The sequence below is a fragment of the Polistes dominula genome, unplaced genomic scaffold (genome assembly GCF_049000335.1).
Source record: "Polistes dominula isolate Pdom_NZ unplaced genomic scaffold, Pdom_raw_medaka contig_28, whole genome shotgun sequence".
Classification (NCBI taxonomy): Eukaryota; Metazoa; Arthropoda; class Insecta; order Hymenoptera; family Vespidae; genus Polistes; species Polistes dominula.
In genome coordinates this window covers 271,813-296,397 of record NW_028300879.1, presented here as the reverse complement: position 1 = coordinate 296,397, position 24,585 = coordinate 271,813, and the positions used below count along the sequence as shown (strand labels likewise).

The 24,585-nt window shown below is 30.5% G+C and overlaps 4 protein-coding genes across 22 annotated transcripts in view; 2 read left to right on the top strand and 2 right to left on the bottom strand.

Annotated features, from left to right (window-relative positions):
- The window catches only part of CaMKII (Calcium/calmodulin-dependent protein kinase II), a 64,390-nt gene extending 56,056 nt beyond the window's left edge, over nucleotides 1-8,334 (top strand). For all 14 annotated transcript variants that reach the window (XM_089173379.1, XM_015324913.2, XM_089173383.1 and 11 more), the window contains one exon: nucleotides 63-8,334. In XM_089173379.1, the coding sequence (XP_089029505.1) occupies nucleotides 63-195 (133 nt within the window). In that variant the 3' untranslated portion in view covers nucleotides 196-8,334. The remainder of the gene's footprint in view (nucleotides 1-62) is intronic.
- Nucleotides 1,463-15,921, bottom strand: LOC107068486 (DDB1- and CUL4-associated factor 6). Of its 3 annotated transcripts, none has more exons than XR_001476008.2 (16): nucleotides 15,311-15,921; nucleotides 14,949-15,103; nucleotides 14,210-14,327; nucleotides 13,942-14,120; nucleotides 13,720-13,855; nucleotides 13,486-13,646; nucleotides 13,216-13,390; nucleotides 12,530-13,127; nucleotides 12,328-12,437; nucleotides 12,168-12,257; nucleotides 12,031-12,088; nucleotides 11,828-11,965; nucleotides 11,004-11,265; nucleotides 10,792-10,897; nucleotides 10,201-10,315; nucleotides 1,463-9,791 (listed from the first exon to the last, which is right to left on the bottom strand). XR_001476008.2 is itself a non-coding variant. In XM_015324915.2 (15 exons), the coding sequence occupies exons 1-15, from the start codon at nucleotides 15,399-15,401 to the stop codon at nucleotides 10,257-10,259; spliced, it is 2,436 nt and encodes an 811-aa protein (XP_015180401.2). In that variant the 5' UTR covers nucleotides 15,402-15,921; the 3' UTR covers nucleotides 9,815-10,256. The 3 variants fall into 3 exon arrangements, 1 of the variants encoding a protein (XP_015180401.2); XR_001476009.2 differs by having other exon boundaries at nucleotides 11,004-11,256; nucleotides 15,311-15,910; XM_015324915.2 differs by lacking the exon at nucleotides 1,463-9,791 and having other exon boundaries at nucleotides 9,815-10,315.
- A 319-nt stretch (nucleotides 15,922-16,240) lies between these two features.
- On the top strand, nucleotides 16,241-18,352 carry LOC107068487 (protein PRRC1-A). Of its 4 annotated transcripts, XM_089173471.1 has the most exons (6): nucleotides 16,241-16,461; nucleotides 16,648-17,103; nucleotides 17,381-17,483; nucleotides 17,567-17,631; nucleotides 17,722-17,939; nucleotides 18,015-18,352. In XM_089173471.1, the coding sequence occupies exons 1-6, from the start codon at nucleotides 16,371-16,373 to the stop codon at nucleotides 18,126-18,128; spliced, it is 1,047 nt and encodes a 348-aa protein (XP_089029597.1). In that variant the 5' UTR covers nucleotides 16,241-16,370; the 3' UTR covers nucleotides 18,129-18,352. The 4 variants fall into 4 exon arrangements, with proteins under 4 accessions (XP_089029597.1, XP_089029591.1, XP_089029586.1 ...); XM_089173465.1 differs by having other exon boundaries at nucleotides 16,247-16,461; nucleotides 16,648-17,091; nucleotides 17,567-17,939; XM_089173460.1 differs by having other exon boundaries at nucleotides 16,249-16,461; nucleotides 17,567-17,939.
- A 147-nt stretch (nucleotides 18,353-18,499) lies between these two features.
- Nucleotides 18,500-24,417, bottom strand: eEF2 (eukaryotic translation elongation factor 2; the record flags this gene model as incomplete). Its single annotated transcript, XM_015324914.2, has 14 exons — nucleotides 18,500-18,860; nucleotides 19,114-19,371; nucleotides 19,452-19,634; nucleotides 19,713-19,922; nucleotides 20,012-20,301; nucleotides 20,509-20,676; nucleotides 20,908-21,148; nucleotides 21,335-21,481; nucleotides 21,701-21,814; nucleotides 21,902-22,135; nucleotides 22,213-22,421; nucleotides 22,745-22,938; nucleotides 23,041-23,255; nucleotides 24,250-24,417. Coding segments are annotated over 14 exons (2,700 nt in total), but the record flags the coding sequence as incomplete, so codon positions are not given.
- Between the last annotated feature and the right edge of the window lie 168 nt (nucleotides 24,418-24,585).

The following is a 24,585-nucleotide window of genomic DNA, read 5'->3' as shown; positions in this document are numbered from 1 at the left end:
TAAATTAAGAAATATGATAGGGTCAAATAAATAATGACTGATTATACGTGGTATGTCTTTAGGCAAGGTGTAGCACACACACACCAAAGCGAAGAGAGCCGTGTCTGGCACAAGAGGGATAACAAGTGGCAAAACGTGCATTTCCATCGGAGCGCAGTCACGGGGCCAACGTCCTTCTCATTCAGTCACAAATAAACCTGAATATTACGTTAGCTCCGTACTACTCCGGAGATGTTGCTCTTCGTCAAAAATATCAACACAACATAAGCAACGTTCTATCATCCGAATGAAAAAGGAATCACGACGAAAAATTATTATACACCCGCGCGCTCGCATATATTAATATATATATATATATATAGAAAGAGAAAAATATATATACATATGTGTATATGCACAAACTATATACATATATATATAAATATATTAATAATAAAATAAAAAAAAGAAAGAGAGAGAAAGAATATGAAATAAATGCAAAAAGTGTTGTTTATGAACACTAACGCGAAGTTTTTGAAAAAGAAATGCAAAGAAATAAAATAATGATCAAGAGAATATAAGTTAATTCGCGAGAGTTGGTCAGATAGTACTACTAAGCGCGACAAAAAAGAAACCACGTTAAGCTAGCAAGCAAACAAGCAAACAAACAAATAATATACGAAGAAGAAAAAGAAAAAGAAAAAGAAGAAGAAGCAGAAGAAGAAGGAGAAAAGTCTTATTTATTGTAAAGAATTCCGCGTGCATTTCTGTCACGTGCCTCGCAGTCCTCTGAATAAACGTACGTACGTACGTACGTACAAACGAAATAGAATGAGAAATGAAAAAAAAAGAAAGAAAGACAGATTTAAAGAAAACTACAAATAAAAGTTAGAAAAACAGAGAGACCTTTTGCGGCAGGGGAATTCACGTAGCCGTGTTTGGAGTACTCTTGTATTTAGTTGTTAGCCATTGTACAGTGCATTTCTGCCACGTCGACTCTAAACTTTTACTTACTTACTTACTTACTTACTTACTTACTTACTTCTTTTTCCTATCGTCTTTTAAAATCACGTAAATATAACTAACGCGTGCCTTCCCTTCTACGCGAAAATAAAATTTGGATTTATCTTCGTGTCAAACACGTCGAAAACGAATCGTTCTTACTAACATTTTTTTTGGAGAAAAATATTGCGATAATACGAGGAGTACTTCTTCTTTTACTTTATTTTTTTTTTGTCCACGAAGAAGATCAAATTAATGTCCGATGAATTCGATATAACCGGATGATATAAAAATACGAAATGGTCTTCCTTAGAATTACTCGTTTAATGACGTTTACAAATATACGAAGATAAATTGAATTGTTTTCTTTTTTCAAATGAAACAAATTCGTTTCTGTATGGAGGGCACGAGTTAAATGAAATATTGAAAAATTTCTATTTTCTCTCTCTCTCTCTCTCTCTCTCTTTCTCTCTATCTCTCCCTTTTTCTCTCTCTCTCTCTCTCTCTCTCTCTCTCTCTTTCTCTCTCTCGATAATATTGTTATTTTACCAAAACGAGAAAGCACTTGACGACCATTAATGTGTTTTAAAAATTAAAAAAAAAAAAAAAAAACGAAAACAATGTACGAGAAAAGTTGATAACTCTGCCAAAATATTCATGAATACAACATCTCGTAATTGGATGATTTCATTTTTCATTTCTGTCAATTACTTTCTCGATTCGCGAATGCACGCAGATTGTATGAAACGAAATGAAGCGAAATGAAATGAAATGAAATGAAATGAAATGAAATGGAATGAAATGAAAAGGGAGGAAAATATAAGAAAAATAAAGTTAAGAAGAATTAAGGCAAACATACATATATGTATTTGCATTTTTATCGGAAGCTAGGTAAATAGATAGCCACGAAGAGATATATATATATCAGATAAATAGAAAGAAAAAGGAATAAAAAAAATGGAAATCAAGTAAAATGACACAATGATTTTCATTCACGCTCACTGTCGTGTGTCTCTCTCTTTACATTAATTATTAGTGTTAAATAACTTACACGTGCAATGATGATGATGATGATGATGAACAAAAGTCGCAGCGCAGAATAAAATAAAATAAAATAAATAAAAGAGAAGAAAAAAGTAGAGAAGGGGTACGAGGGTGAATGAAAATGCAAAAAAAAAGTAAGAAAATGAAAATGTAGTTCAAAAATTGATGGATCGCGAGATTTAAAAAAAAAAAAGAAAAGAAGAATAATAATATTAAATAATAATAATAAAAGAAAAAAAATAATGACGATGATGATGATGGTGATGATGATGGTGATGATGATGATAATGAAAAAGAAAAAAAAAAGATAAGATTTTTGTCCAATTAAAATTTCATTAAATATGAATGAATCTTTCTACACGTTCGTACATCTTCTATTAAAAATACACGTATATATATATATATAGATATGTGTGCATATACATATATAGGAAGAAAGTAAATCAATGTATATATATATATATATATACGTGTACACATATATATATTATATTCAACTTATGCGTATAGAAGAAAAAAATTTTCACCATCTACGAAATTAAAAAAAAAACTAGGAGGAAAATTACAAAAAAAAAAATACAGAATTTTTTTGCCATCTTGTTATAAAAAAAAAAAAAACACATACACGCGCGCACACACATACATACATTTAAATTATACGGATTTTTCGATGTGCGCAAAGAATATACATATATATATATATGTACGTGTGTATGTATGCATGTATATATTATGCAGAGGATTTTTTTCGAAATTATTCCAACGGATGATTAATTAGAATCACAACGTTTTATTAAGACTTACAATTGCAAATGAAAAGAAATAAAACGGCTTGGGGAAAGGAAAAGAGAATTTCAATTGACAGAAAAATAACAAGATGATGATGGTGATGATTGATAAAAAATAAAAACAGCTAACACTAGTATCGACTATTTAAAAAAAAAAATAAAATAAAATAAAAAAAAACAGTAAGAGTTCCAAAAAGTTCTGTGAAACTTGTCATACCGTACATATATATATATATATATATATATATATTCGTGTTACGAAAAATGCGAACTACTTTTTGCCCTCTCCCTCGTTAATTCCGTAATAATAAAATAATTATCACGCAGAAGAATAAGAAAAGAAAGCCATTTTTATAAATCATATAATAATAAATATATTCGTTCTACGAGATGAGATTGACTCCGATCATCGACTCGCAAGTTGATTTATAATAACGATGATCAAATATATGTTCTAAGAGGACATAGACGTAAATGTATATGTGTATATATACATAAATACATATATTATATGTACATATGTATACATACATATATAAATATATATGAAAGCATGCGCGCGTGTGTATGTATTCGAATGTGAGCGTGTACGTACGCAGCGTGTCATTAAAAAAAAAAGGATAATTTACACGGAGCATATCTCGTATTGACAAAAATGATCATTTTATTCATTTATCTATTTTCCTTTATTACGTGCAAGTAAACTAACACTAACTACCAACCGCTCTTACTGCTATTAAGAACATTAGATAGAGAGTTGACAAATAATTTAGAATTGTTAGATTTTTGATTTGACAAGCTAATCGCATAGAAATCCGATTAACGTTTGCTTTAGAAAGAGAGATCAATGAAATCTTATCGGGAGAAAGGTTTATTATTATAAGCGTGCGTATGCGCATTCATGTACAGTGGCACGCGCGCGCACGTACCTATGCGTATGTACCTATATATATTGATACAGATGCAAATACCATTTAATATATTGCAAATACTATGTATGTATATATACATTTATATATACATATATATGTATATATACAAGTATAAATATAAATATAAATATAAATATAAATATAAACCTTAAATTAAATTAAATTAAATTAAATTAAATTAAATTAAATTAAATTTAAATTTAAATTAAATTAAATTAAATAATATAATTAAAGGATAGTTATTTCTACTACTCTAATTCGTCGCTTCTACGTGTGATTGTTGTATAAAAAACGATTTATTGTTTTATTATTATTATTATTATTATTATTGTTATTATATACGATTATCATTAACGTTAACAATTACTAAGATTAAACTATGTACCACTACCGCAAAGGAAAAGAAGAAGATGACTAAAGAAATGAAGAATCACTACTATTATTATTATTATTATTATTATTATTATTATTATTAATAATACTAATCGAGTTTTAGTCATTTGAAAAAAAAGCAAATTACGTAGGATATAATCAAAGCTACGATGACGACGATTTTTCGCTTTTTTTTATTGTTGATTGTTGTTAATTTTTGTTTTTATTTTTTACCTATTTTTTTCGTCTTAACCAGACGACAGTACGGGCAGTTTCATAATTAAACAACAAATAATCGTTACTAAGGATGTTCTTTATTAAAAAAAAAAAAACACTTCTATACACAAAAACGTACATACATACACACACATACGCAAATACAAATGACACATTTATCAAATTACAAATCCTTAATCGCGAATGTATTTTAGACGAAATCTATAAGCTTTTTCAAATATATCTCCGTTTTTTCGATATTATATTTCATTCGAAATGAAACTTCTCTTGATGCACAACACACGCACGGAATTTTGATAGTGCACGTACCTACCACCATATATCCGCGTTTCTTTACTTCTTTATTTACATTTTTTATTTTTTTATTTTTTCTTTTTTTTGTTAAAACAACAAATTAAATAATGAAAAATGTTGATGAAAAGTTGAAACAATGGCTTGTTAAGTTTAATAAACCAGGGATTCTAACGGTTTTTGAAAGTAACTAACTGTTTTTTCTTACTGTTATATTATATATCAGTTTATGAATAAAAAAAACAATTATGAGGAACGAATAAGAACAATTTTTTAATTGTTATCGGCATAATCATTTTCGCTCATATCGGTTTTTACATTAGAATAATATTTTCAAAAGGATATATATATAATTAATGGTACTTTTTCTGTATCAATAATAACACTTGTAATACTAATATGGAATGGAATATAATGAGAGAAAACCGAAACCGAAACCGTAACCGAAACCAAAACCAAAACCAAAATCGATAACGATATGAACGAGAATTGTTGTTGTTCTATATCCATTCGTAACAGTTGAAAAATTTCACTCATTTCGATTCTCATAACTGTTTTCTTCAAGCGTTATTATCTTTAATGAATCCGCTTCCCGGAGGAAGGCTCGTGGAAATTTAGCAAAAGATTATTTTATTATTTCGTAACTTCCACAAGACGATTATTACGACGACGACGACGACGACGACGAGGAATTTTTCAGATTAGAAAAATACATATATAGGAAAAAGAACAAAAATAAAAGAAAAAAAGCTGCGCGAACCTTTTGTTCGAAACTTTAATCGTATTTTAATAAATACTTAACGATCGAAGTATTTACCCGGAGAACAAGTAAGAATAATTAGAGAGAGAGAGAGAGTGAGAGTGAGAGTGAGAGTGAGAGAGAGAGAGAGAGTGAGAAAGAAAGAAAGGAGAGTGAAAGAGAGAAAGAAAGACAAATATTTAGCTCTTTTTAGATTCGAAGATTTCTCGACACTTGTCAAGAACATTTTTCGTATCATCCTAAACATTTCGATGACTTTTTCAATAATTATCCTTAACCTTAGAAAGTATTTAAAAAAGACAAAAAAGAAAAAAGATGCAAAAAAAATGAAATAACGAAAAAAAAAAGAAAAAAAGTAACTAAATAAAATAAAATAAAATATAATAAAAATAGGATGATTTCGTCGAAGTTATATCACAGGGCTCTCGCACATTCCGTGTATTTTCCGTGTATTTTCAAATCTTGTTTTTTTTTCCATTTACTTATTTTCTTTTTTCTTGACCATTTCTTTATTTACTTCGGCCACATATGTATATAAATAAGTATATATATATATATATACTATATAAATATTGTTCTTTTTTCCTTTTCTTCCAATATGTATGATTATTATTCATCGTCACTAAACGTTGACTCGTATTTGTATGTAAGTAATTCGGATACACCTGTCCCTCGCAATGCCAACGCAATTGGCCGAATGCATAAATATGATTCATTTTCGCGTATCAATTTAAATTAAAGAAAAACGTATGCGTGCATGTGTGTGTGCGTGTGTGCGTGTGTATGGAAGAGTGATGTGTGTATAATGATCGATCTATAGAATCAACGATCATCTTTTTTCTATCGTTTTTCGGTCTATTCTTTTGCAATATTTTGTTATCTTTAACACGTTCGTCGTCGCCATGTCACCACCGTATACGGTGACGCTCTTCTTATTGAAGTTATAGTATTTTTAGTTGGAAAAACTTTAACACATTTATTATTTCGAAAGAAAATTATTTTCGGTAAATAAAATGTAATACTCGGGTCGCATTGTTGATATTTCTACCTATCGCTTCTTTACGTTACGTAGGCGAGCCGACAGTCGAATTTTGTTTGGCCTGACGAAAAACTCAACCGAAACGGGCTGGGAGACGAACGTGTTAACGCGAATTTTGTCGATTCATATGAACGAACGAATTAACAAATTAACAAATTAACAAATTAACAAATTTAATCAATTTATAACACCTTCTTATTGTGTACAACTTCTTAAAAAGAAAAGAAGAAAAGAAAAAAAAAGAACACACGATTTTATCCACACGTACGTCTCGTTGAAATTCTCTTTAAAAATGGCCGCGCTTCCTCGATGTTTTATATCAATCGTTACGTTCCCTACGATGATGATACTTACCTACGAATTATGTATGTGTAAAATATTATATATATTTCGACTAAAGATAAAAAAAAAAAAAGAAAGAAATTAAAATAGCGAGAAAGCAGATTAATTATTTGTTCTGTATCAATGTTTTTCTCGTCACGCGCGATACGAAATTGCGATATGAATATATGTGCGTATGTATGTATGTGTATGCGTGTATGTACGTGATACCTTGCATTAGATTTTCAATAGTTATCGACGACAAACTAATTCATTACGATCGATTATATAAAGTACGTTTTTGGTGTAAGTGTATTGCGTTTTAAATCGAATGTATGGCAAGTGTTATTACACAATTAAACATATATATGTGAATGAAATTAATTACATGTAAAAAGAAAATGGCTTGGCGAGCGAAAACGAAAAAAAGAAAATGTCGGTTACATTGTTCTCTCGCACCTCTACAATCGTTTTTTATTGTTTAAACTTTTCATTATACTTCTTTTCTATAAGGTTTTTTTTTCTACTAACGTTAATTTCCATAGAGAAAAGAAACAACCTTTGTTTTTCTTGTAGTGTAGTTAGTGTATTTATATTGCATATAATATTTGTGCAAGTTTGTGTTCGCGTTTTTTTAAATAAAAGTTTCCTTCCATCTCTCTTTCTCTCTCTCTCTCTATGTGCATTTACGATTGGCTGGCCAATTAAATTAAATATTTGCTCGCTAAGGTAGTTTCTTGTGAATTTTGTGGGGAAAAAAATAAAAAAAAGAATAAGAATGAAAGAAAGAAAACACAATTTCTGTTTTGCGATGACAAAAGAGAAAAAGAAAAAGGGAAAATATTGCATGTAACATACATGTAATGCGTATAAGTAGTTTTTCTGAAGACTCTTTTTCTCTATTTACATCATTCCGCTGAACAGAAAAAAATAAAATGGCTCGTTAAAAATTGATAGCGCCGAACGAGCTGTGCTCCGATTCATTGATTGTCTTAATAGAATGATTAACTATTATTAATATTATTATTATTAATTATTATTATTGTTGTTGTTGTTGTTGTTATTATTATTATTATTATTATTATTACTATTATCACAACTAATTATTATTATATATTATTATTATCATCGTCATTACATGGTTATATTATTGTGAATCAATCATTAGGTACGTGTGTGTCGTTGTTTATGTCAAATAATGAATAATTGCGAATTCACTTGCGACGACGTTTTTTTCGAAAGTGATACCAATAAAAAGGCGAGAATGTTAAAATCGTGTGTCTGCCTGCTGCGTATGTATGCGTGTACGTATGTGCGTGTGTCTTTAATTCCAACGCGTACGAGGAGGAACATGACAAAATATTCATTAGAAATTTGGAAGTATAGAAAAGAAAACAAAAAAAGAAAAAAAAAGCTCTTCCTTCGATCAAGATTCTAATACGTGAATAATGAACAAATGGATGAGAGAGAATAAGAAATAATGAATATGTATGCGTGCGAGTATACGTGTACACGACGTATGTATGATGTGGTGTATATGTTTATGTGAGAGAGAGAGAGAGAGAAAGAGAATAAAAATAACACGTTGGATGAAATAGAAAAGAAAAAGAAAAATTGTCAGCTTTAAAAAAGGATCGAACGAATCCGAGGCACCGTATGTGTATTTTAAAATAATAATCTCGAGGAAACGCGATTAACACTAAAAATTAATTATTCAATCTTCTCTCATCGGTATATTTAATATAATCTATTCATTATTAACACAGATATTATGAATTTACGGTAAACGGATAAGCGATTGATTACTTGAAAAAAAAAACAAAAAAAAAACAAAAAAAAAACTTTTGTCCCCAATGTTCAAAGAAATAAAAAGGAAAGAAATACATCTCCGTAAAATACTGCCGACATTTTTGTACTGGGCACCGATTCCTCCTTGACTGCTAAACTTTATCGACTTTTTATTTTTATTAATTCATCTTTTTACGATTGGAAATTAATTCGAATTAACCCTTTCGCTGCATAAAAATGAAATGCTCTCTCAGAAGCTAGCGCGGTTGTTTGTACGGACGACATGGTACGCAAGACGTTCGTAAATCAAATACACGGCGCCAAAAAGCGCTGTTCGCAGCGAAAGTGTTAATTAAAAAATCAGTGAAGATCGGACAACGTTGAAGCAAACAACGAGAAGGTAAATGATTCTTTTTCCAAACTTTTTTTTTATTACAAAAACAAAAAAAAAGAAAAACAAACCGTATACACATTATTTATATATATATATCTTTCTTCGTTTCGTTGTGCATGCGTATAGAAAAATTCTTGTACTCTTTTATGTATATATATATTCTTTTTTTGTTTATTATAAAATCAATTGAATAGATATATTACGAAACATACATTTGATTGATAATTAAGTATACAATGCTCGTTATTTTGAATACACTTGTAATACTACTTTGACACCTTTAAGAGGTGAGGCTATCGATTAAAAGGTGGAAGCGCAACTTCTATTTCCTTTTTATGTGTGTGATTTTTGGTTTGTAAAAGAAGCCAAGACCAATTTTAAGGCACACCTGATTATTTGTTTTGTCCTAGTGGACAAACTAAATGGACAATCATGATTACCTACATTGCATTTCTTCTTTTATTTTTAGAAAACAAAAATAGACTACATATAAATATATCTATATCTATATATATATATATATACATAAAAGGATTTTCTTATTGTTCGGTTATTGTATTTCGCGGTAAATACATAACGCTTAGGTTCAAACAAATCATCTTTCTAATCATCTTTCTAATCCAGACCTGACCATAAATAAGATATAACATTAATTTCATTGAATTTTTGACTCAGTCTACTGTTACAATTACCGGCCTAAAAATGTACTCTACGCTTATGTTATTTTCTCAAGCATAAAAGAAATTATTTTTATTGTTTCTTTCCTTTTCAATTACTTTCCAATAGAGCAGATCACATTGCACCTTTAGTCATCGTAAATGCTATCATCTTTGCTTCGTTAAAACTAAAAGGCAAAGTAAAACACAATTATACAGTAATAAAAGCCAAACTAATTAGCATCCCTTAAGAAATTATTTAAAACGTTAACCAGCGAATATATTAAATATTATAATCTAATTGTAAGAATATTCATTTGAATATACAGTCACAAATTTGTTGACCTCAAATGATTCTTCTTAATTTGCATTAATGAATATTACAGATTATATATTAAACAATTTCAATTGGTCTGCCATTTTGTTTCCTTTATCTTTATTAATTTCGTTGAATTTGTCTTTGCAAACAGTTTGAAAAATATTTCATTGCCTAGACTAAAATTTACACAATTCGATTTATTTTCATTCGAAACGGAGTATTCTAAAAGGCCGAAAAATAGAAATATTCTATATGTACATGGATACCATGATCGTTACCTTAGGCTTGAATTGATCATTTCTTAAAACTTGTGAGAGAGATCTTGCAAAATGTATTATCCACCTCGTAATTCGTCATTCTCGTCTCCGCTCCTCCTTCGGCTGCGACCGCGACCTATAAAATAATCGCAATTCTATTGAGAGACATGAATTCTTCTAACAATCGTCTTTCTAATTCCATAGTTCTCCGTTGAAAAAAGAACTTTTCCAACAATTAATCCAAACAAAAATTCTTCAAATTAAAACATTTATTTATTTTTAAAACAGGGATATAATTTCGTTGACTTTTTTTCTACAACACAATGAAAATCATATTAAGAAATTTAGAAATGCACAATTTACCATCATATCGAATACAATTTGTTTGTATTACAATCTTTATATTTTGTTAACTGCCAATTATTTGGGTTCTACAATACATAAATGTAATCGATCATTTTATAAGGAAATAAGAAAAATCTCAAATTGAAGAAATAATTGGAATGCATTAAAACACGCTATAATAAATGGGACCAAAAAAATGAATAAAACATATTGATGACCGTCCCTAATTAAAAAATCTTGCTCTATACCGTCATAAATTATGAATACCTCTGCGTATCTGATTCAAACATGCCAACATTCTGATCATAAAAACGGCAGGTACTGTAATTGTATCTTTGGTTTCTTCCAGCATAACAGCATTTCTCTTTTTCAACTACAAAAAAATTATGATAAGAATAAAATGAATGTATAATATAATATATTAGAATATTATAATATAAATGATTTTAGAGTATTAATTAAAATTGTAAACAACTCACATCTTCGGCAAATTTGTCGTCAAAAGTGCACTCTTCGTTGATAGGTGCCCACAATTTAACATCATAATCAATTCCTGATGTGGCCAACATTGGTAAATAAGGATGCGGTTGGAGACAATTAACGACATGTTGATCGGCTTCGAGCAACATGCATAATTTTGCAGTATCTCTTTCCCATACGAATACATGTCCACAATCACTACCCGACATGACGAAGTCGTTTCCCCAGAAATTGGCTTCTTTGATCATGGTCCTAAAGAAACTAGAGTCAAACCAGGGAAGGACAACTGATCAGAAATTTTAATGGGCCTATGAGACATAGCCCAGTCCGCTCGGAGGCTTTTTCGGAAAATGATACGTCTATTATTTGGCTTCCGATCAATCTTAGGAAATAATCAATAAACAATGTAATTAAACATGAATTGTAAGAGGGGACATGGTTATTGTTGTCCAAATTCGTTAATTAGATTTGGTTTCAATCAAGATTTGTTTGGTTTTTCATAACAATTGTTAACAATTATTAAAATAGATCTAATTATTTGATTTCTCATTAATCACTTTTGGAAATCTTCGACAAAGACGTGTTGTTGTTGTTGTTGTTAATTTTACGATCACAAGATGATAGATTGAACACTCTGCATTTCTTCTTTTTCTTCTTTACTATTTCTTTACTAATTTATTGACTATTATTTGAAACATAACATTCAAATCAATTCTTTTCATTTCAATCTTATATCCAATGAATATATGCTTGCTGGATATCATTTATACGTGCATGTCCCAAATTCTCATTAATGTTTAAAGTAATAATAAATAATTCATACCTGGCATTTCGATGGCCCGTATATTTTTGTTTAACGCAAAGCTCTGTTAAATATGTCTCATCAAATGATTCCTCGCCTTGTGACGTACGAGCATTTGCAATAGCTTCATCCATTTCAGCTTCAACTGGATGTACCAATCTAATGTGAAAACATTTTTTAATTACTTATAATAATAATAATCATTCTATTTATTCTTGACTTACCTATGATGGGTTGGTACATCCTCATCATCGCTATCAATATAAGCGCTGTCATCACTCTCTAGAAGAAGAAAGGAACGACGACAAATATTAAACTTTCTGAATGACTGTGAAAACAAACTAACATCACCCGTACTTACTTTCTTGAGTATTTCTATATAGCATACGTTTTTTATAACTATTACTTGGGCCTGGATCAAGACGTTCGTTACTCTGACTTCCAGATGGTCCTAAAAATAATAACAATTTAATGAATAAATCTAATAGAAATAAGAAAGATATACAAAAGCTGCGTAGTACCTGCGTGATAACTATCTCGAATAACTTCATTCGCTACACCTAACGATATAGTAGCTCTAGTCGAACTTTTATCAGAATATGTTAAACTAACAGCTGGTTCACTTCCATGTCTGTATATAATATATAATATATTAGATAGCATATAAGATTTTTTTTATATAAAATATGTTATGATGAACAATATGATATAATATAACATTACCTTTCTAAAAATCCATCTCTCATAGTCGTTAATCTATCTTGAAGATTTTCCATCATATTTTCTTCTCTCTTATCGTTATGACAACTTGTCTCTGCATTGCTACTTTCTCCTTCTGTCTCATCACACTCTTCATCGCTGCTTCTAGTTTCTGCCGAATTATTCGAAGTATTATTTGATGATTCTAATAAATTAGTTTGAGTTTCTGTAGCTTGAATATCATCTAAATCATTGTTTATTGGTTCTTCGGTATCAAAGTTATTCGTTGAAACAGATGAACCTTGTATTGCTGCATCAATTGAAACTTGATGATCATCGTTACTTGCACTTTCAGATTGCTCGAGAGACAACATATTTTCTTGCGCTTGTATATCACTATCCGTTTCTATTCCTGTTTCTATTCCTGTTTCTATTCGTTGTAGATCTGCGGTAGGCGCAGTGCTATTATCGTTACCACGTTGATTATTTTCTTGTTCTAAACTATCTTCTCCGCCACCACTTAAAGCAGCACGCGTCGCTGGATCATTCAACATTCTGCTAAGGACATTTGTCATCCTTTGCATCAATGAAGTATGTAAAGTTGGTCTTGCTTGAGCAATTTCTTCCAAAAAAAAGATATAAGATACCAATAAGATTTTCTTCTTTAAAGGATTCATTTGTAAATAATCAAAATCATAAGATTATAATACCTGTTCCACTACGTCGACCACCTTCTCGTTCGGGACGTGCATCCGGTCCTGTATCTGACCAATCTCCTCGTAATCTCAATCGACGTACAGGCTGAGGAGATCTCAATGGATGTTGTTTCTTACCCATGACTTTTCCCATTTGTACATCTTTTCTTAAATGTACGTTACTTTGATCCTGCAAACAACACGGTAATAATGTCAAACTTTGATATTTCACAATTGGATTTCAATTAAAAGTATTGATAAAACGCTAATAAAATATATAAATACCTTCATACTAAATAAATATAAATGATCGCTACTATAGCTAACAAGAACATCTTGTCCATCTGGACTGTAACTTAAGGATGTTATTCTGTAAGAATTCCCATCAAAATCTGGCACTGTAAAACTGCATAGTGGTCTTACAGATTCACTGCTATCTGTCCAGCCTACAATATATGATAAAGCATATTAATAATATCGTTATGTAACAATTTATATATTAGAATATGTTGAAATTACCTGTAGCCTGTGTTCCAAGCATTCTTCTGTCAAATGTTCTGACGGTACTATCCGAACAACCAATTGCAATTTGATGAGGCATTACAGGATTAACGGATAAAGCAGTTACAGCTCTTTGGCAAGAAATTAATACATCCTATAATAAAATCAATAAGAAATGTTTATATAATTTCAATTAGAGAAATAGTTAATTATTTCATTTTGTATATATTATTATAGTACCTCTCTGCATCTTGCCACATTACATTTTTCCTTTACTCTGAGATCAAACCATCTCACAGTTCCATCTTCCCCGCAACTTAAGAAACTATGAGGTTCACCTGGTATCGTGGCTACTTCATAAGTAGTACCGGTATGACATGCAAACTGATTATGAAACGTTTCTGTTCGTCTCCTTAAATCTGATATCAAGATCAAAATAATATAAAATCATTTTAATATCATCACACTTGACATGAATTATATTTTTCTATTATAATTGAACATTTACCTGTATATAAAATAATGCCATCGCCGCTACATGAGACTATACGGTGGTCACCGCTATTTGGCAAAAATTTGGCACTGAATATATTAGCTCTGTGACTTGTTCTATGTTGAGTTAAAACCTGCACAAAAAGTGTATTACATTTTCAATGAAGTATCACATGATCATTCGTGTCTTACTAATTAAATCAAGAAATAAATCTATACCGTACTAATAAATGAACATTTTAATAATAATATTAATATTACAAGTTAATTAATATTAGCTAAACAATTCTAGATCTATGACAATGCATGACTAAAATAGCATTGATTAAAGTACATTGAGAAATGTTCATTCAGTTGGCAAGACTATTGCATTTTTATCTATACCTTGACTTCAGTTAGACCTTGACTTCATTAAATTAATTATCAAAAATATATCTTTAAAAAGAAATAATATCCAAATGTCTTTTTTTTTTGTTCGTACGATTTAATGAGAAGAAAAAGTAACAATTATTACAATATACTTTAGCATCTAAATATGACATTCTTACTGTTTGAACATTTTCAAGGATAAAGTTAAAAATAATCTTGGCACTGTTTGATTAACAAGGTCTAGAAATATATGGGAAATAAAATAAATTCTCTAAATTACAATTTATCATATTCTACTACTACTATTTCCTTAATTCGTTTATCTAAATATACTGCTTTCAAATAGCAGATGCTTAGAAATAGTTCATATTTCATATCATACATACCCGATAATTATAAACATCGGTAAGCACAAGGTACTGATCATCGCTACCAGATAATATTATATTACCAGTACTATTCCAACATATAGAATTGACACAACCACTATGAACTTTTAATCTCTTCAGCAATGACATACGTTGTATAAGTTGTAAACTAGCTGCAATACCAAGAACAATAATTAATACTTTAACAAAATAAAAGCATGAAAAAGTATCGAAGAAAGGAAAAGAAAGACACTTAATATAATAAAAAAAAAAAGTTGAAGAGTTCATTTTCATCAGCATTTATGTTTGAATGAAATTTGACAATTTCAATCTTTGTCGCTAATAATATCTTGTCAAGTATATATTGAATGAAATTTTACCTTTGCTGCTAGAGTACAACTTATGCCTGGAATAGTCATCATATGGTTGATAATAAATGTCATGAAAAATACTTGATCGTAATTTCTTCATCTTCGATTAGAGAGTGCACCCAATAATGAAAAGAACAAAACAAACAATGAAATACAAAGGAATATATTAATGTTGTCCTTAGTGTCGTTCACCACATTAACAACAACAACTATTAAAAGATATTATGCGTTGTAAATTGAAACGTCTAAATTTGTGCTGAATCAGAAGGCGAATGACATGATCCAATGTAGAAGAGGTCCACCACGAGGTTTGTATCGATACGACATGGTACTACTTATACTATAAATAAATTTTCTCAAGCTTTGAAATTTTCCAGAATCAAACGTAGTATATACAATATACACGATTAACTAGAACTAACTGTGATAACACGTTTATACAATACACCTGTATTATTACTATTCAAAGTAATAATAATTTATTCAATGTTTGACAATCAAAGTTAGTAGCTCGAGATTTTTTCTTAAATCCATTTATTATTTTCCACGGAAACATCCAAAGATGAATGATTAAATGTTGTACAGGTGACTTCAAAATAGCGCCAATTTTGAATCCCCTTAACAATATTTCCGATTCGGAATGATTATATCGATTAAGATATATTCGATCGATCGTTTTAATAACATGAGATCGTTTTAAATAATTATTTATCAATTTCTTATATTTTTACTAAATATTATTTATATATCAATGTTAACAATAATCGTAGTAAGGTTCTTCTTGACTTTGTATTTTCTGGGTTCCAAGAAAAATCTAGGAAGAGTATATAATATCATTGATCATTTGTAAACGATTTAATAGTTTTTATTAACTATTATTTTATTAAACAATTTCAAATAGAGATTCTCAACTTAGATTTGATCATTTCATGGAAGCTCAGCAGCGCCACGTATCACGTGGCAACCATTGAAAATTCTTTTATTGTTCTCTGAATATATAACATCGCAAATTCACAATAAAATTGAAGACAAATTTAACGAGTAATCAAATTGTTGAAATTTATTTAAAATGACAGACGAATCTAACGGAGAGTCTACATTCGAGTTTGTAGAAAAAAAATCGGACGACATTTCAGTACCTGGGGAGATTGTTAAAACTGGTTTGTATCTGGTAAAAAATATCAATGCTTATATCCACAGTGAAAAATGTCAAAATGACAAGAGAGACAAAGTGTTTTTATTAAATACGTCAAAATGATATTTCTAATGCAGTCATTGGAACTATTTGTAATTTGATAATATTTATTGATGAACTTGTTGGTTTGTTTATGAATTTTATTTTTCAGATTCATTTTGCAGTTTATCGTCATCAACATCTCTTTTAACACCCTTGGGTGTTTCTACGTCAACAGGAAATTTATTTTCAAACCTAGCACCGCCAGCGGCACTGCCCAGTTTTGTTTCACATCCTATTGCAGTTTCCTTAGATAAAAATCTTCAAAATACAAACGTATCTTTACCAAAGCAAAATGAATTGATCAAGAAACCACTTGTATCTCATACTTCTACAGAAAGTAAACAAGAATATCCAATTACTTCGGCGTCAGAAGTATCAACAAACCCACCTACCGAACCGGTAGAAACGCAATTGCAAGATTCAGGAATAGTTGGTAGTGGTTTGCTCTCTTGGGTAAAAGAGACTGCAGTAATTAGCAATGTTTTAAGCAAAGTTGCTGAGAAGGCAAAAAATAGTGTCAATACCATGATCACAACATTGGATCCACAGATGCGTGAGTTCATTTGTAAGTATATTGCATGACAGCATTTCAATCGACATTAATTATAACCCATTCAAACATTTTTTTTTTCAATAATCTTATGTGTTTACTGCATTATATCTCAAAACAACAACAACAACAACATTTCTATTCATTGTTGTTTGCTTACGAAAAATAAGCTTTTGCTGTAAAAAATTGAGTACCTTGTTATATGGTGGTGTCTGTCTATTTAATATATGTATGTAATATATATATATATATGGGATATATATGCATTATTTGTTATAAATGTATATTTTAGATTCAGGCGGTGATATAGAAATTGTAGTGGCTTCAGATAAAGATGCCAAAATAAGTCCTGTACGCCAAGCATTTCAAGCAGTTTTTGGTAAAGCAACAGTTACGTAAGTATGACATGCGTGATAATATTATTATTATTATTATTACTGATTATATTTAAATAATATACATTATTTTGTTATTTTAGTGGTATACCTGTGGATTGTACTTCCATAGCTGCTCAACCAGTTGGTTTTGCTGCTGGTGTTAAAGGTGCTGAAGAGAGAATTAATTCAGCACGTAACAACAATTCATCCTTACCAAAAGATATACCTATTATTGCTATAGAAAATTTTTTACTAGAAATAGGCGAAGACAAGTGGTACGATTTAGGAGTGATTCTTCTTAATGATCCAAAAAACAATGTAAATCTTCAAACATTTACTCAAATGACTCCAGTACCTAGTCAAATAGTTTTGCTAGCGCAACAAGATACACCGGAAGATTATCCTCTTAAATGGTCTGGATTATCGGTCACAATTGGCAGTTTAATGGCAAACAATTTACAAGTATACAAAGAAGTACATTATTAATTACATTTAAAAATATGCTTATACTAAAGAATTGTTGTTGTTGTTGTTGACTAACTTTTGCAGGTTTCTCACAACGAATGGCATCATGCACTAACTGGAGTTTCAAGAAGAGATTTGATATTTTTAGCAGTTCAATCTCTGGCGGGAATTTATAAAACTACGATAAATCCTGTGTAATATTTGATAAATCAATACGATTGAAAAATAATATTTTTTGTAAATATAATTCTATTAATACAGAAGATAACAACAAATAAGGTTTAGATTGTTCAATGAACAAAAAAACAAATATCTATGTACAATGAAAGAACAGTGATCTGCGTAAAAATGAATATATCAATATATAATTATTAAATATTTTAAGAAAATTTTAAAAAAGAATAAATCGACTAATAAGATGATATTAATCTTATCTTTAATTTGTATCCATAGGTTGATACTTAAAAGAGATGTACACACAAAAAGTACATCATCGTTAAAGAATAAAAATTCGGACCTCATAAGGACATTATGATATGGATTTAAAGTTATGTTAAAAGAGAGTAATATTTGGTCTCTTTTATAATCTTTTGTTTAATCTTCTTATATTGTTCATGTTCGGAAAGATTACAGTATTGTTGCGATTTTATGATCATTGGTAAACGAAATTGGCGATTCAGATAATTTTAATAACAAAAAAAAAATAACATTATTAGTTTCAATAAAAAAACGTTATAACAAACCTAATTTGTTTTGACACAAAAGAAAATTCTGACGGGGGGACTGACTCTTTTGTGTTAAAATAAATTACAGCTTTCGTAAATCGTTTTTTTACTGTGCATGCGGTGTGGAAATTTCCGGTTACAATTTGTCGAGGTATTGACTTAGATCCGGTAATCCTTCCCTCAAACCCTTCCTCTTACGCGTGTCCTGTTTGAACAAAAATAAAAAACATTGTATATATTAGAAAATTGATTAGAAGAAAACATAAAATAATAATGTATGATCTCCTATTCAGACAAACTAGGAAAAATGATCTCTAGAAAGTCCAAACTGAGAACAATTATTTTTCCACGGAATTAAAAATGATAATGGACATAATATATATTTCATTACCATCAGTTATGTCCGTGGGCAAGTTTGAAAAAACTTTATCTACAAGATTAAATCATCATCTATTTACCTGCACAACTTGGTATGGTCGAGAGGATGGCTCCATTGGATCACCAGGCAAGATTTGCCAATGATCAAATACACACTGGGGGAAGGCTTGACCACCGGTATTGGAACGTAAGTCTGCAGTAAAGCCAAAGGATTCATTTACAGGAAGATAGGCTTTGACTACGAACATTGGAGTACCGGCCACTTGCTGTTCTTCGAATACGTGACCTCTTCTGCGATTCAATACTCCATAAATACCACCAATAGCTACTTCAGGACACTGGAAATATAAATCAATGTTGTTATCCTTCATTCGTTCATTCAATTGTAAATAAATGATTTGTATCATCAAATGCATACTTGAATTTCGCATAAATAAACAGGCTCCATGAGTCGTGGCGAGGCAGTGAGTAGACAGGCGTAAAGGCAACGTCTTGTGGTAGGAATGATTTGTCCACCACCTCTGTGAATAGCGTCAGCGTGTAACGTTACGTCGTGAATATTGAAACGAACACCTCGCAAATTTTCTTCCGAAAGTACACCCTACACAATTAAACAATATTAATTAATATTAACATTTGAACATTTTATATTATTATATAATATTAAAACAAAGCGCACTTCTTTAGTTGCCCATTGGAATCCAGCAACGACCGAGTCCTTAATTTCATTAAGATATTGCACTCCTTTGGTACAATCAACAAGAATATTTGGACCAGTTCCATCAGGTCCAAAGCACCAAATTTTTCTTGCTTCGGTTACATCATAATCATATTTCTCATTCAAATACCGCGCACGTACTTTAAAATCATCTCTTGGATTTACTTCACCCTATAAATAATTTTACCTTTAATTTGAATACACAGATACATCAAAGATATATATATATAAAAAATGATGTTATTGAAATGACGACGTACATTGTCAATATCTTCGGCAAGACCATCAGGCATTGGACAAGCCATCATAAATAATCGGTTGTGTTTATTTGGTGATTTCGACAAACACATCTGATTAGATTGTTCCGCAATAGTTTCTCTGTATGATACGACAGGATCAGACTTTTTAATTGGTATACAGGCGTGATCTTCTTCAAGATCTTTCAAACAAATTTCAAGATGAAGTTCGCCAGCACCGGCGATAATGTGCTCTCCAGATTCTTCGATGATACATTGCACCATAGGATCCGACTTAGCAAGACGTTTCAGACCTACTCAACAGTGATGATTATATCGAATCAGTGATACGAAAAATATCATTTTTTAAAATATATATATATAAAGTATATATACAATGCAATCAGAATTATTGATAGAATCATGGGTTTTTTTTTCATAACCCAATGCTCTTTTAATATCATCATTAATACTGTCATATTAGCATTTGCATAAAATAATAAATAAAAATAAATACACACCTTCAACCAGTTTCGGTAAATCTGCAGGATTCTTGGGTTCAACTGCTACACGTACAACAGGAGAAACCGAGAATTTCATAACTTTCATATTGTGTGCATCTTTAAAAGTAGTAATAGTTCCAGTTTTTACTAAAAACTGATCAACACCAACAAGTCCACAAATGTTACCTATGAACAAAAAAATCAAGAACAATTTGTTAAATTATTGAAATCAAATTTGTAGGATATTGCTCTTTTTAATAATTTAACGTCAGATGGCCGTTCCATATAAATAATCATTATTTATCATAACAGGTCTGTGTGGAAAATCATCATAAGAATAAGAAAAATATTAAGAAACAATAGTTTTTTTTTTTTTTAGATATATTTAATGTTTAAATATACCATCCATGTACTAACCAGAAGGCACATCTTCAATGGCTTCAACGTAACGTCCCATCATCAAGATAGTACGTTGAATAGCTTTCTCATACAAATCCTCTTTCTTTCCAGGCTGGAAATTCGGTCCCATAATACGGGCTTTCATACCGGTACACACTTTACCAGAGAATACACGTCCAAAGGCATAAAAACGTCCTTTATCAGATGTTGGTACCATTTTAGATACGTACATCATGAGAGGTCCATTTGGATCACAATTCTGTACAAGAAATCAAATATTATTAATCCTTTGAAATAAAATCTATAATGATTTATTTATGTAATAAGAATTAATCAGTTATTATAAATAATCTGTCATTAAATTTCAGAACAGGTCTATGAATATTATACATCATTTGAAATTTCTTGCTAAACTTTTCTAAATAAATATAGCATAAACAGTCACCTTAATACCAATGGCAGCTTCATCATCGAGTGGTCCTTCATATAACATTTCCATACGATATTTTTGTGCAGTTACTGGAGAAGGAAGGTGAATTGCAATCATCTGAAGTAAAGCTTCACCAGCTGGTAACCATGATCTCATAACAACCTGTTTACGAAAAAATACAGCTTACAATTTCAAATACAAAATATTAAGTATAATAATAATTCAATTAATTATATCTTATCAGTTTAAAGTTCATATTATCTCTCACTATTAATCGGAAGAGGTGTCAGAAAAAAAATTATAGAACAATCATCATGAAAAAATTACTTCTTGTATTATATATATATATATAACGTTAAAATAAGATAGCAAATGAATTACCTTAAGCAATGCTTTACCGTCTTTGTCTCTGTCTTCTGGTTTTAAAGTAATACCTAATTTCTTTAAAAGTGTATTAGCCTCGTCTTTCTTGAAATTCATAATGCAATCGAATACCTAAAACAATATTACAATATGAAACATATAGTTATGATGATAAAACAAAAATAAATTATAGATCAAATGAAGAAGGGAGAAAATTACCTTATAAATTGGATCTAGCACATACATACAGAATGACCGTTTATTATCTGGTTCCTTTTGTTTGCTCCATTTTTTGGTGTTTGGATTAAAGAAAGATTCACCCCATAATCTGTTCATAAGTCTAACAACATCTATTTTGAATTTTTCTGCGTACATTTCAGAAAATTGTTTTAAAGTAAAGGCCCAACCATGAAGACCCGAACCAAAACCTACAGATCCTTTGCTTGGGTCTACCTGTTAGAGAATTGAATAAATTAGTGCCATGTATAAAAATAAAGTGGCAAATAAATGACGAAAGGAAGAATGCGTACTCTGACTTCACCCATGGGTCCATCGTCGTCAGAATAAGTTGCGATAATAACGTTAACGTTTTCAACAATTCGTTGGAATGTTTGATATAAATCTTCACTATCGAGCTGTAATTCTAATAAAGCTCGGTCCATTTTATTCATGAATAAAACAGGCTTAATTCGTTCAGCAATTGCTTGGCGAAGTACAGTTTCTGTTTGCACGCATACACCTAAGTGGTAAAAAGAGAACTCGTTATTACTGTTATGCTTTTAGATATTTTAAGCTTATTTATTAAGCGTATCATTTAAATTCATCAAAAATTGTTAATTGATGGCTTTGTCGAAATTGTATCTTAGCATATTAGTATTGAACATAAAGATAGAGGTTCACTAATAGATTATCGACACAATTTTCTTTATTCTTCTTCCATTAAATAGCACTGTCAACATTGTCAACGTACATTAATCAATTTTGACAAATCGATTAACGTACTACAAAGTGACCCTTGTTGTGCTGGAAGGAAAAATGCATTAAAATCATAAAATAACATACCAGATACACAATCTACAACAACGAGTGCTCCATCCGTAACACGAAGAGCAGCTGTAACTTCACTGGAGAAGTCAACGTGGCCTGGTGAATCGATTAGATTAATTAAGAAACCCTTCTCTTCTAAATCACGTTGATCGGGATTCGTTATAAAAACTAAATCCTTTTGTTCAAGTTCAAAGAACATGGATATAGCTCTATAAAAAACAAAAAAACAAAAAACAAAAACAAAAAAATGATTTATTTTATTATAGTACATTTTTAATTGTTGATAGATTCTTATTTTGAAATATACTTACGTTGATTTAATAGTAATACAACGTTCTTGCTCATCTTTGCGCGTATCTGTAAATCTCGTCTCACCAGCTTTAGCTCCAGCGATAATACCAGCCTTTGATACAAGGGAATCGGTCAGAGTTGATTTGCCATGATCTACATGAGCAATGACTGACATGTTCCTAATGTTCTTCTTTTTGTCCATCATGACACGGATCTCGTCTACCGTAAAGTTCACCTAAAACAAACACAGAATATGATGTCAAATTTCAATCTAATCAAATAGAAAATTATTCATGTAATATTACATCATATATCGGTCAAAAACTTGATATTAAATGATTAAATTAATAAAAATATAAACATAAAGCTATATAAATATAAGAAAAATAAATTTACATTAAAATATACCACCACCAAGGTGTACTGTATTCTGACTAAATAGAAATCTATAAAATTGATCCTAAAAATACTATAAGAAAAAAAAAGAATTTCTTCAATAATCTATTCACACTGACCATATTGAAAGCAAAGCCAAGCAAATCTTGATAAGGATATACAACGCAGATATGATTACTTATGATTTAGATCAAAAGTAAATTATCCGTTTCAATGTGGAAAGCTTGGCGTCGTCTATTAACTTAGCGTCTATTCATTATACGTCCGTGTATTTTCTCTTCTTATATCTTATTAGTCCCCGAACTTAATATAATAACCATTCCAAATTTGTAATATTCATATTAGACGCGTAGACTGTATTCTCGTATGAGCTCTTCATTTTGGGAATATATTCTTTAATTGCACATAGAATTTGGAAAGCGTCGCTAAGAGCTTATATCTTTAGTAAGTAGACGATGTTTCCTTCTGCGCACGTTGACTCCCATAGAGGGGAGCCAAAGAGCGTTCCATGACACGTTGCTTTTTACGACACACGGAACATATTTCGACGTTGAATACCGACGAATCTCAGCTTTTTCTTGGTGAAATTGATCAGAAACATAACGGCACATTATTTATCAGGACTTAGGACAATCTTTGTCCAGGCAGATCCTTCGCAAGGACTCGAAATTTTCTTCACGAAGGAAGTTGCGCAATCCGAAGCAATATCCGCCAGTTTCTTTCAATTAATCTGAACCCAATTGAGAACGCGTTTACAAAAATATTTACACCTCAGTAATTGCCGAGCTACAGAGATTCGTTTACACGCGATACTTTAAAAAGATAGTACGTACCATTTTGGATGATGTTTGATATCCGTAGACCTGATCTGAAATATATGTCCAGCAACTATGGCGGACTCCCTCAGAAAGAACAGGAGTTCTGCGAAAGGGCAGAACGTTTAGTCTACTGCGGAAGGAGTATTCACATTTCAAGCCGTCTTCTCGACCAATCAAAATCTTTTAAACCCCGCCACGTCGACTGAAGTTGCGTGCGCATGAAAGATGCAATTGCATATAATCGTAAATGTAAGAAACCTTTGCTATGTACATTCTTTTTTGTATCATTGCACATAGTATTTGTGTATCATTTATATATATACATAAATATGATATCTTCACTTTATCCAA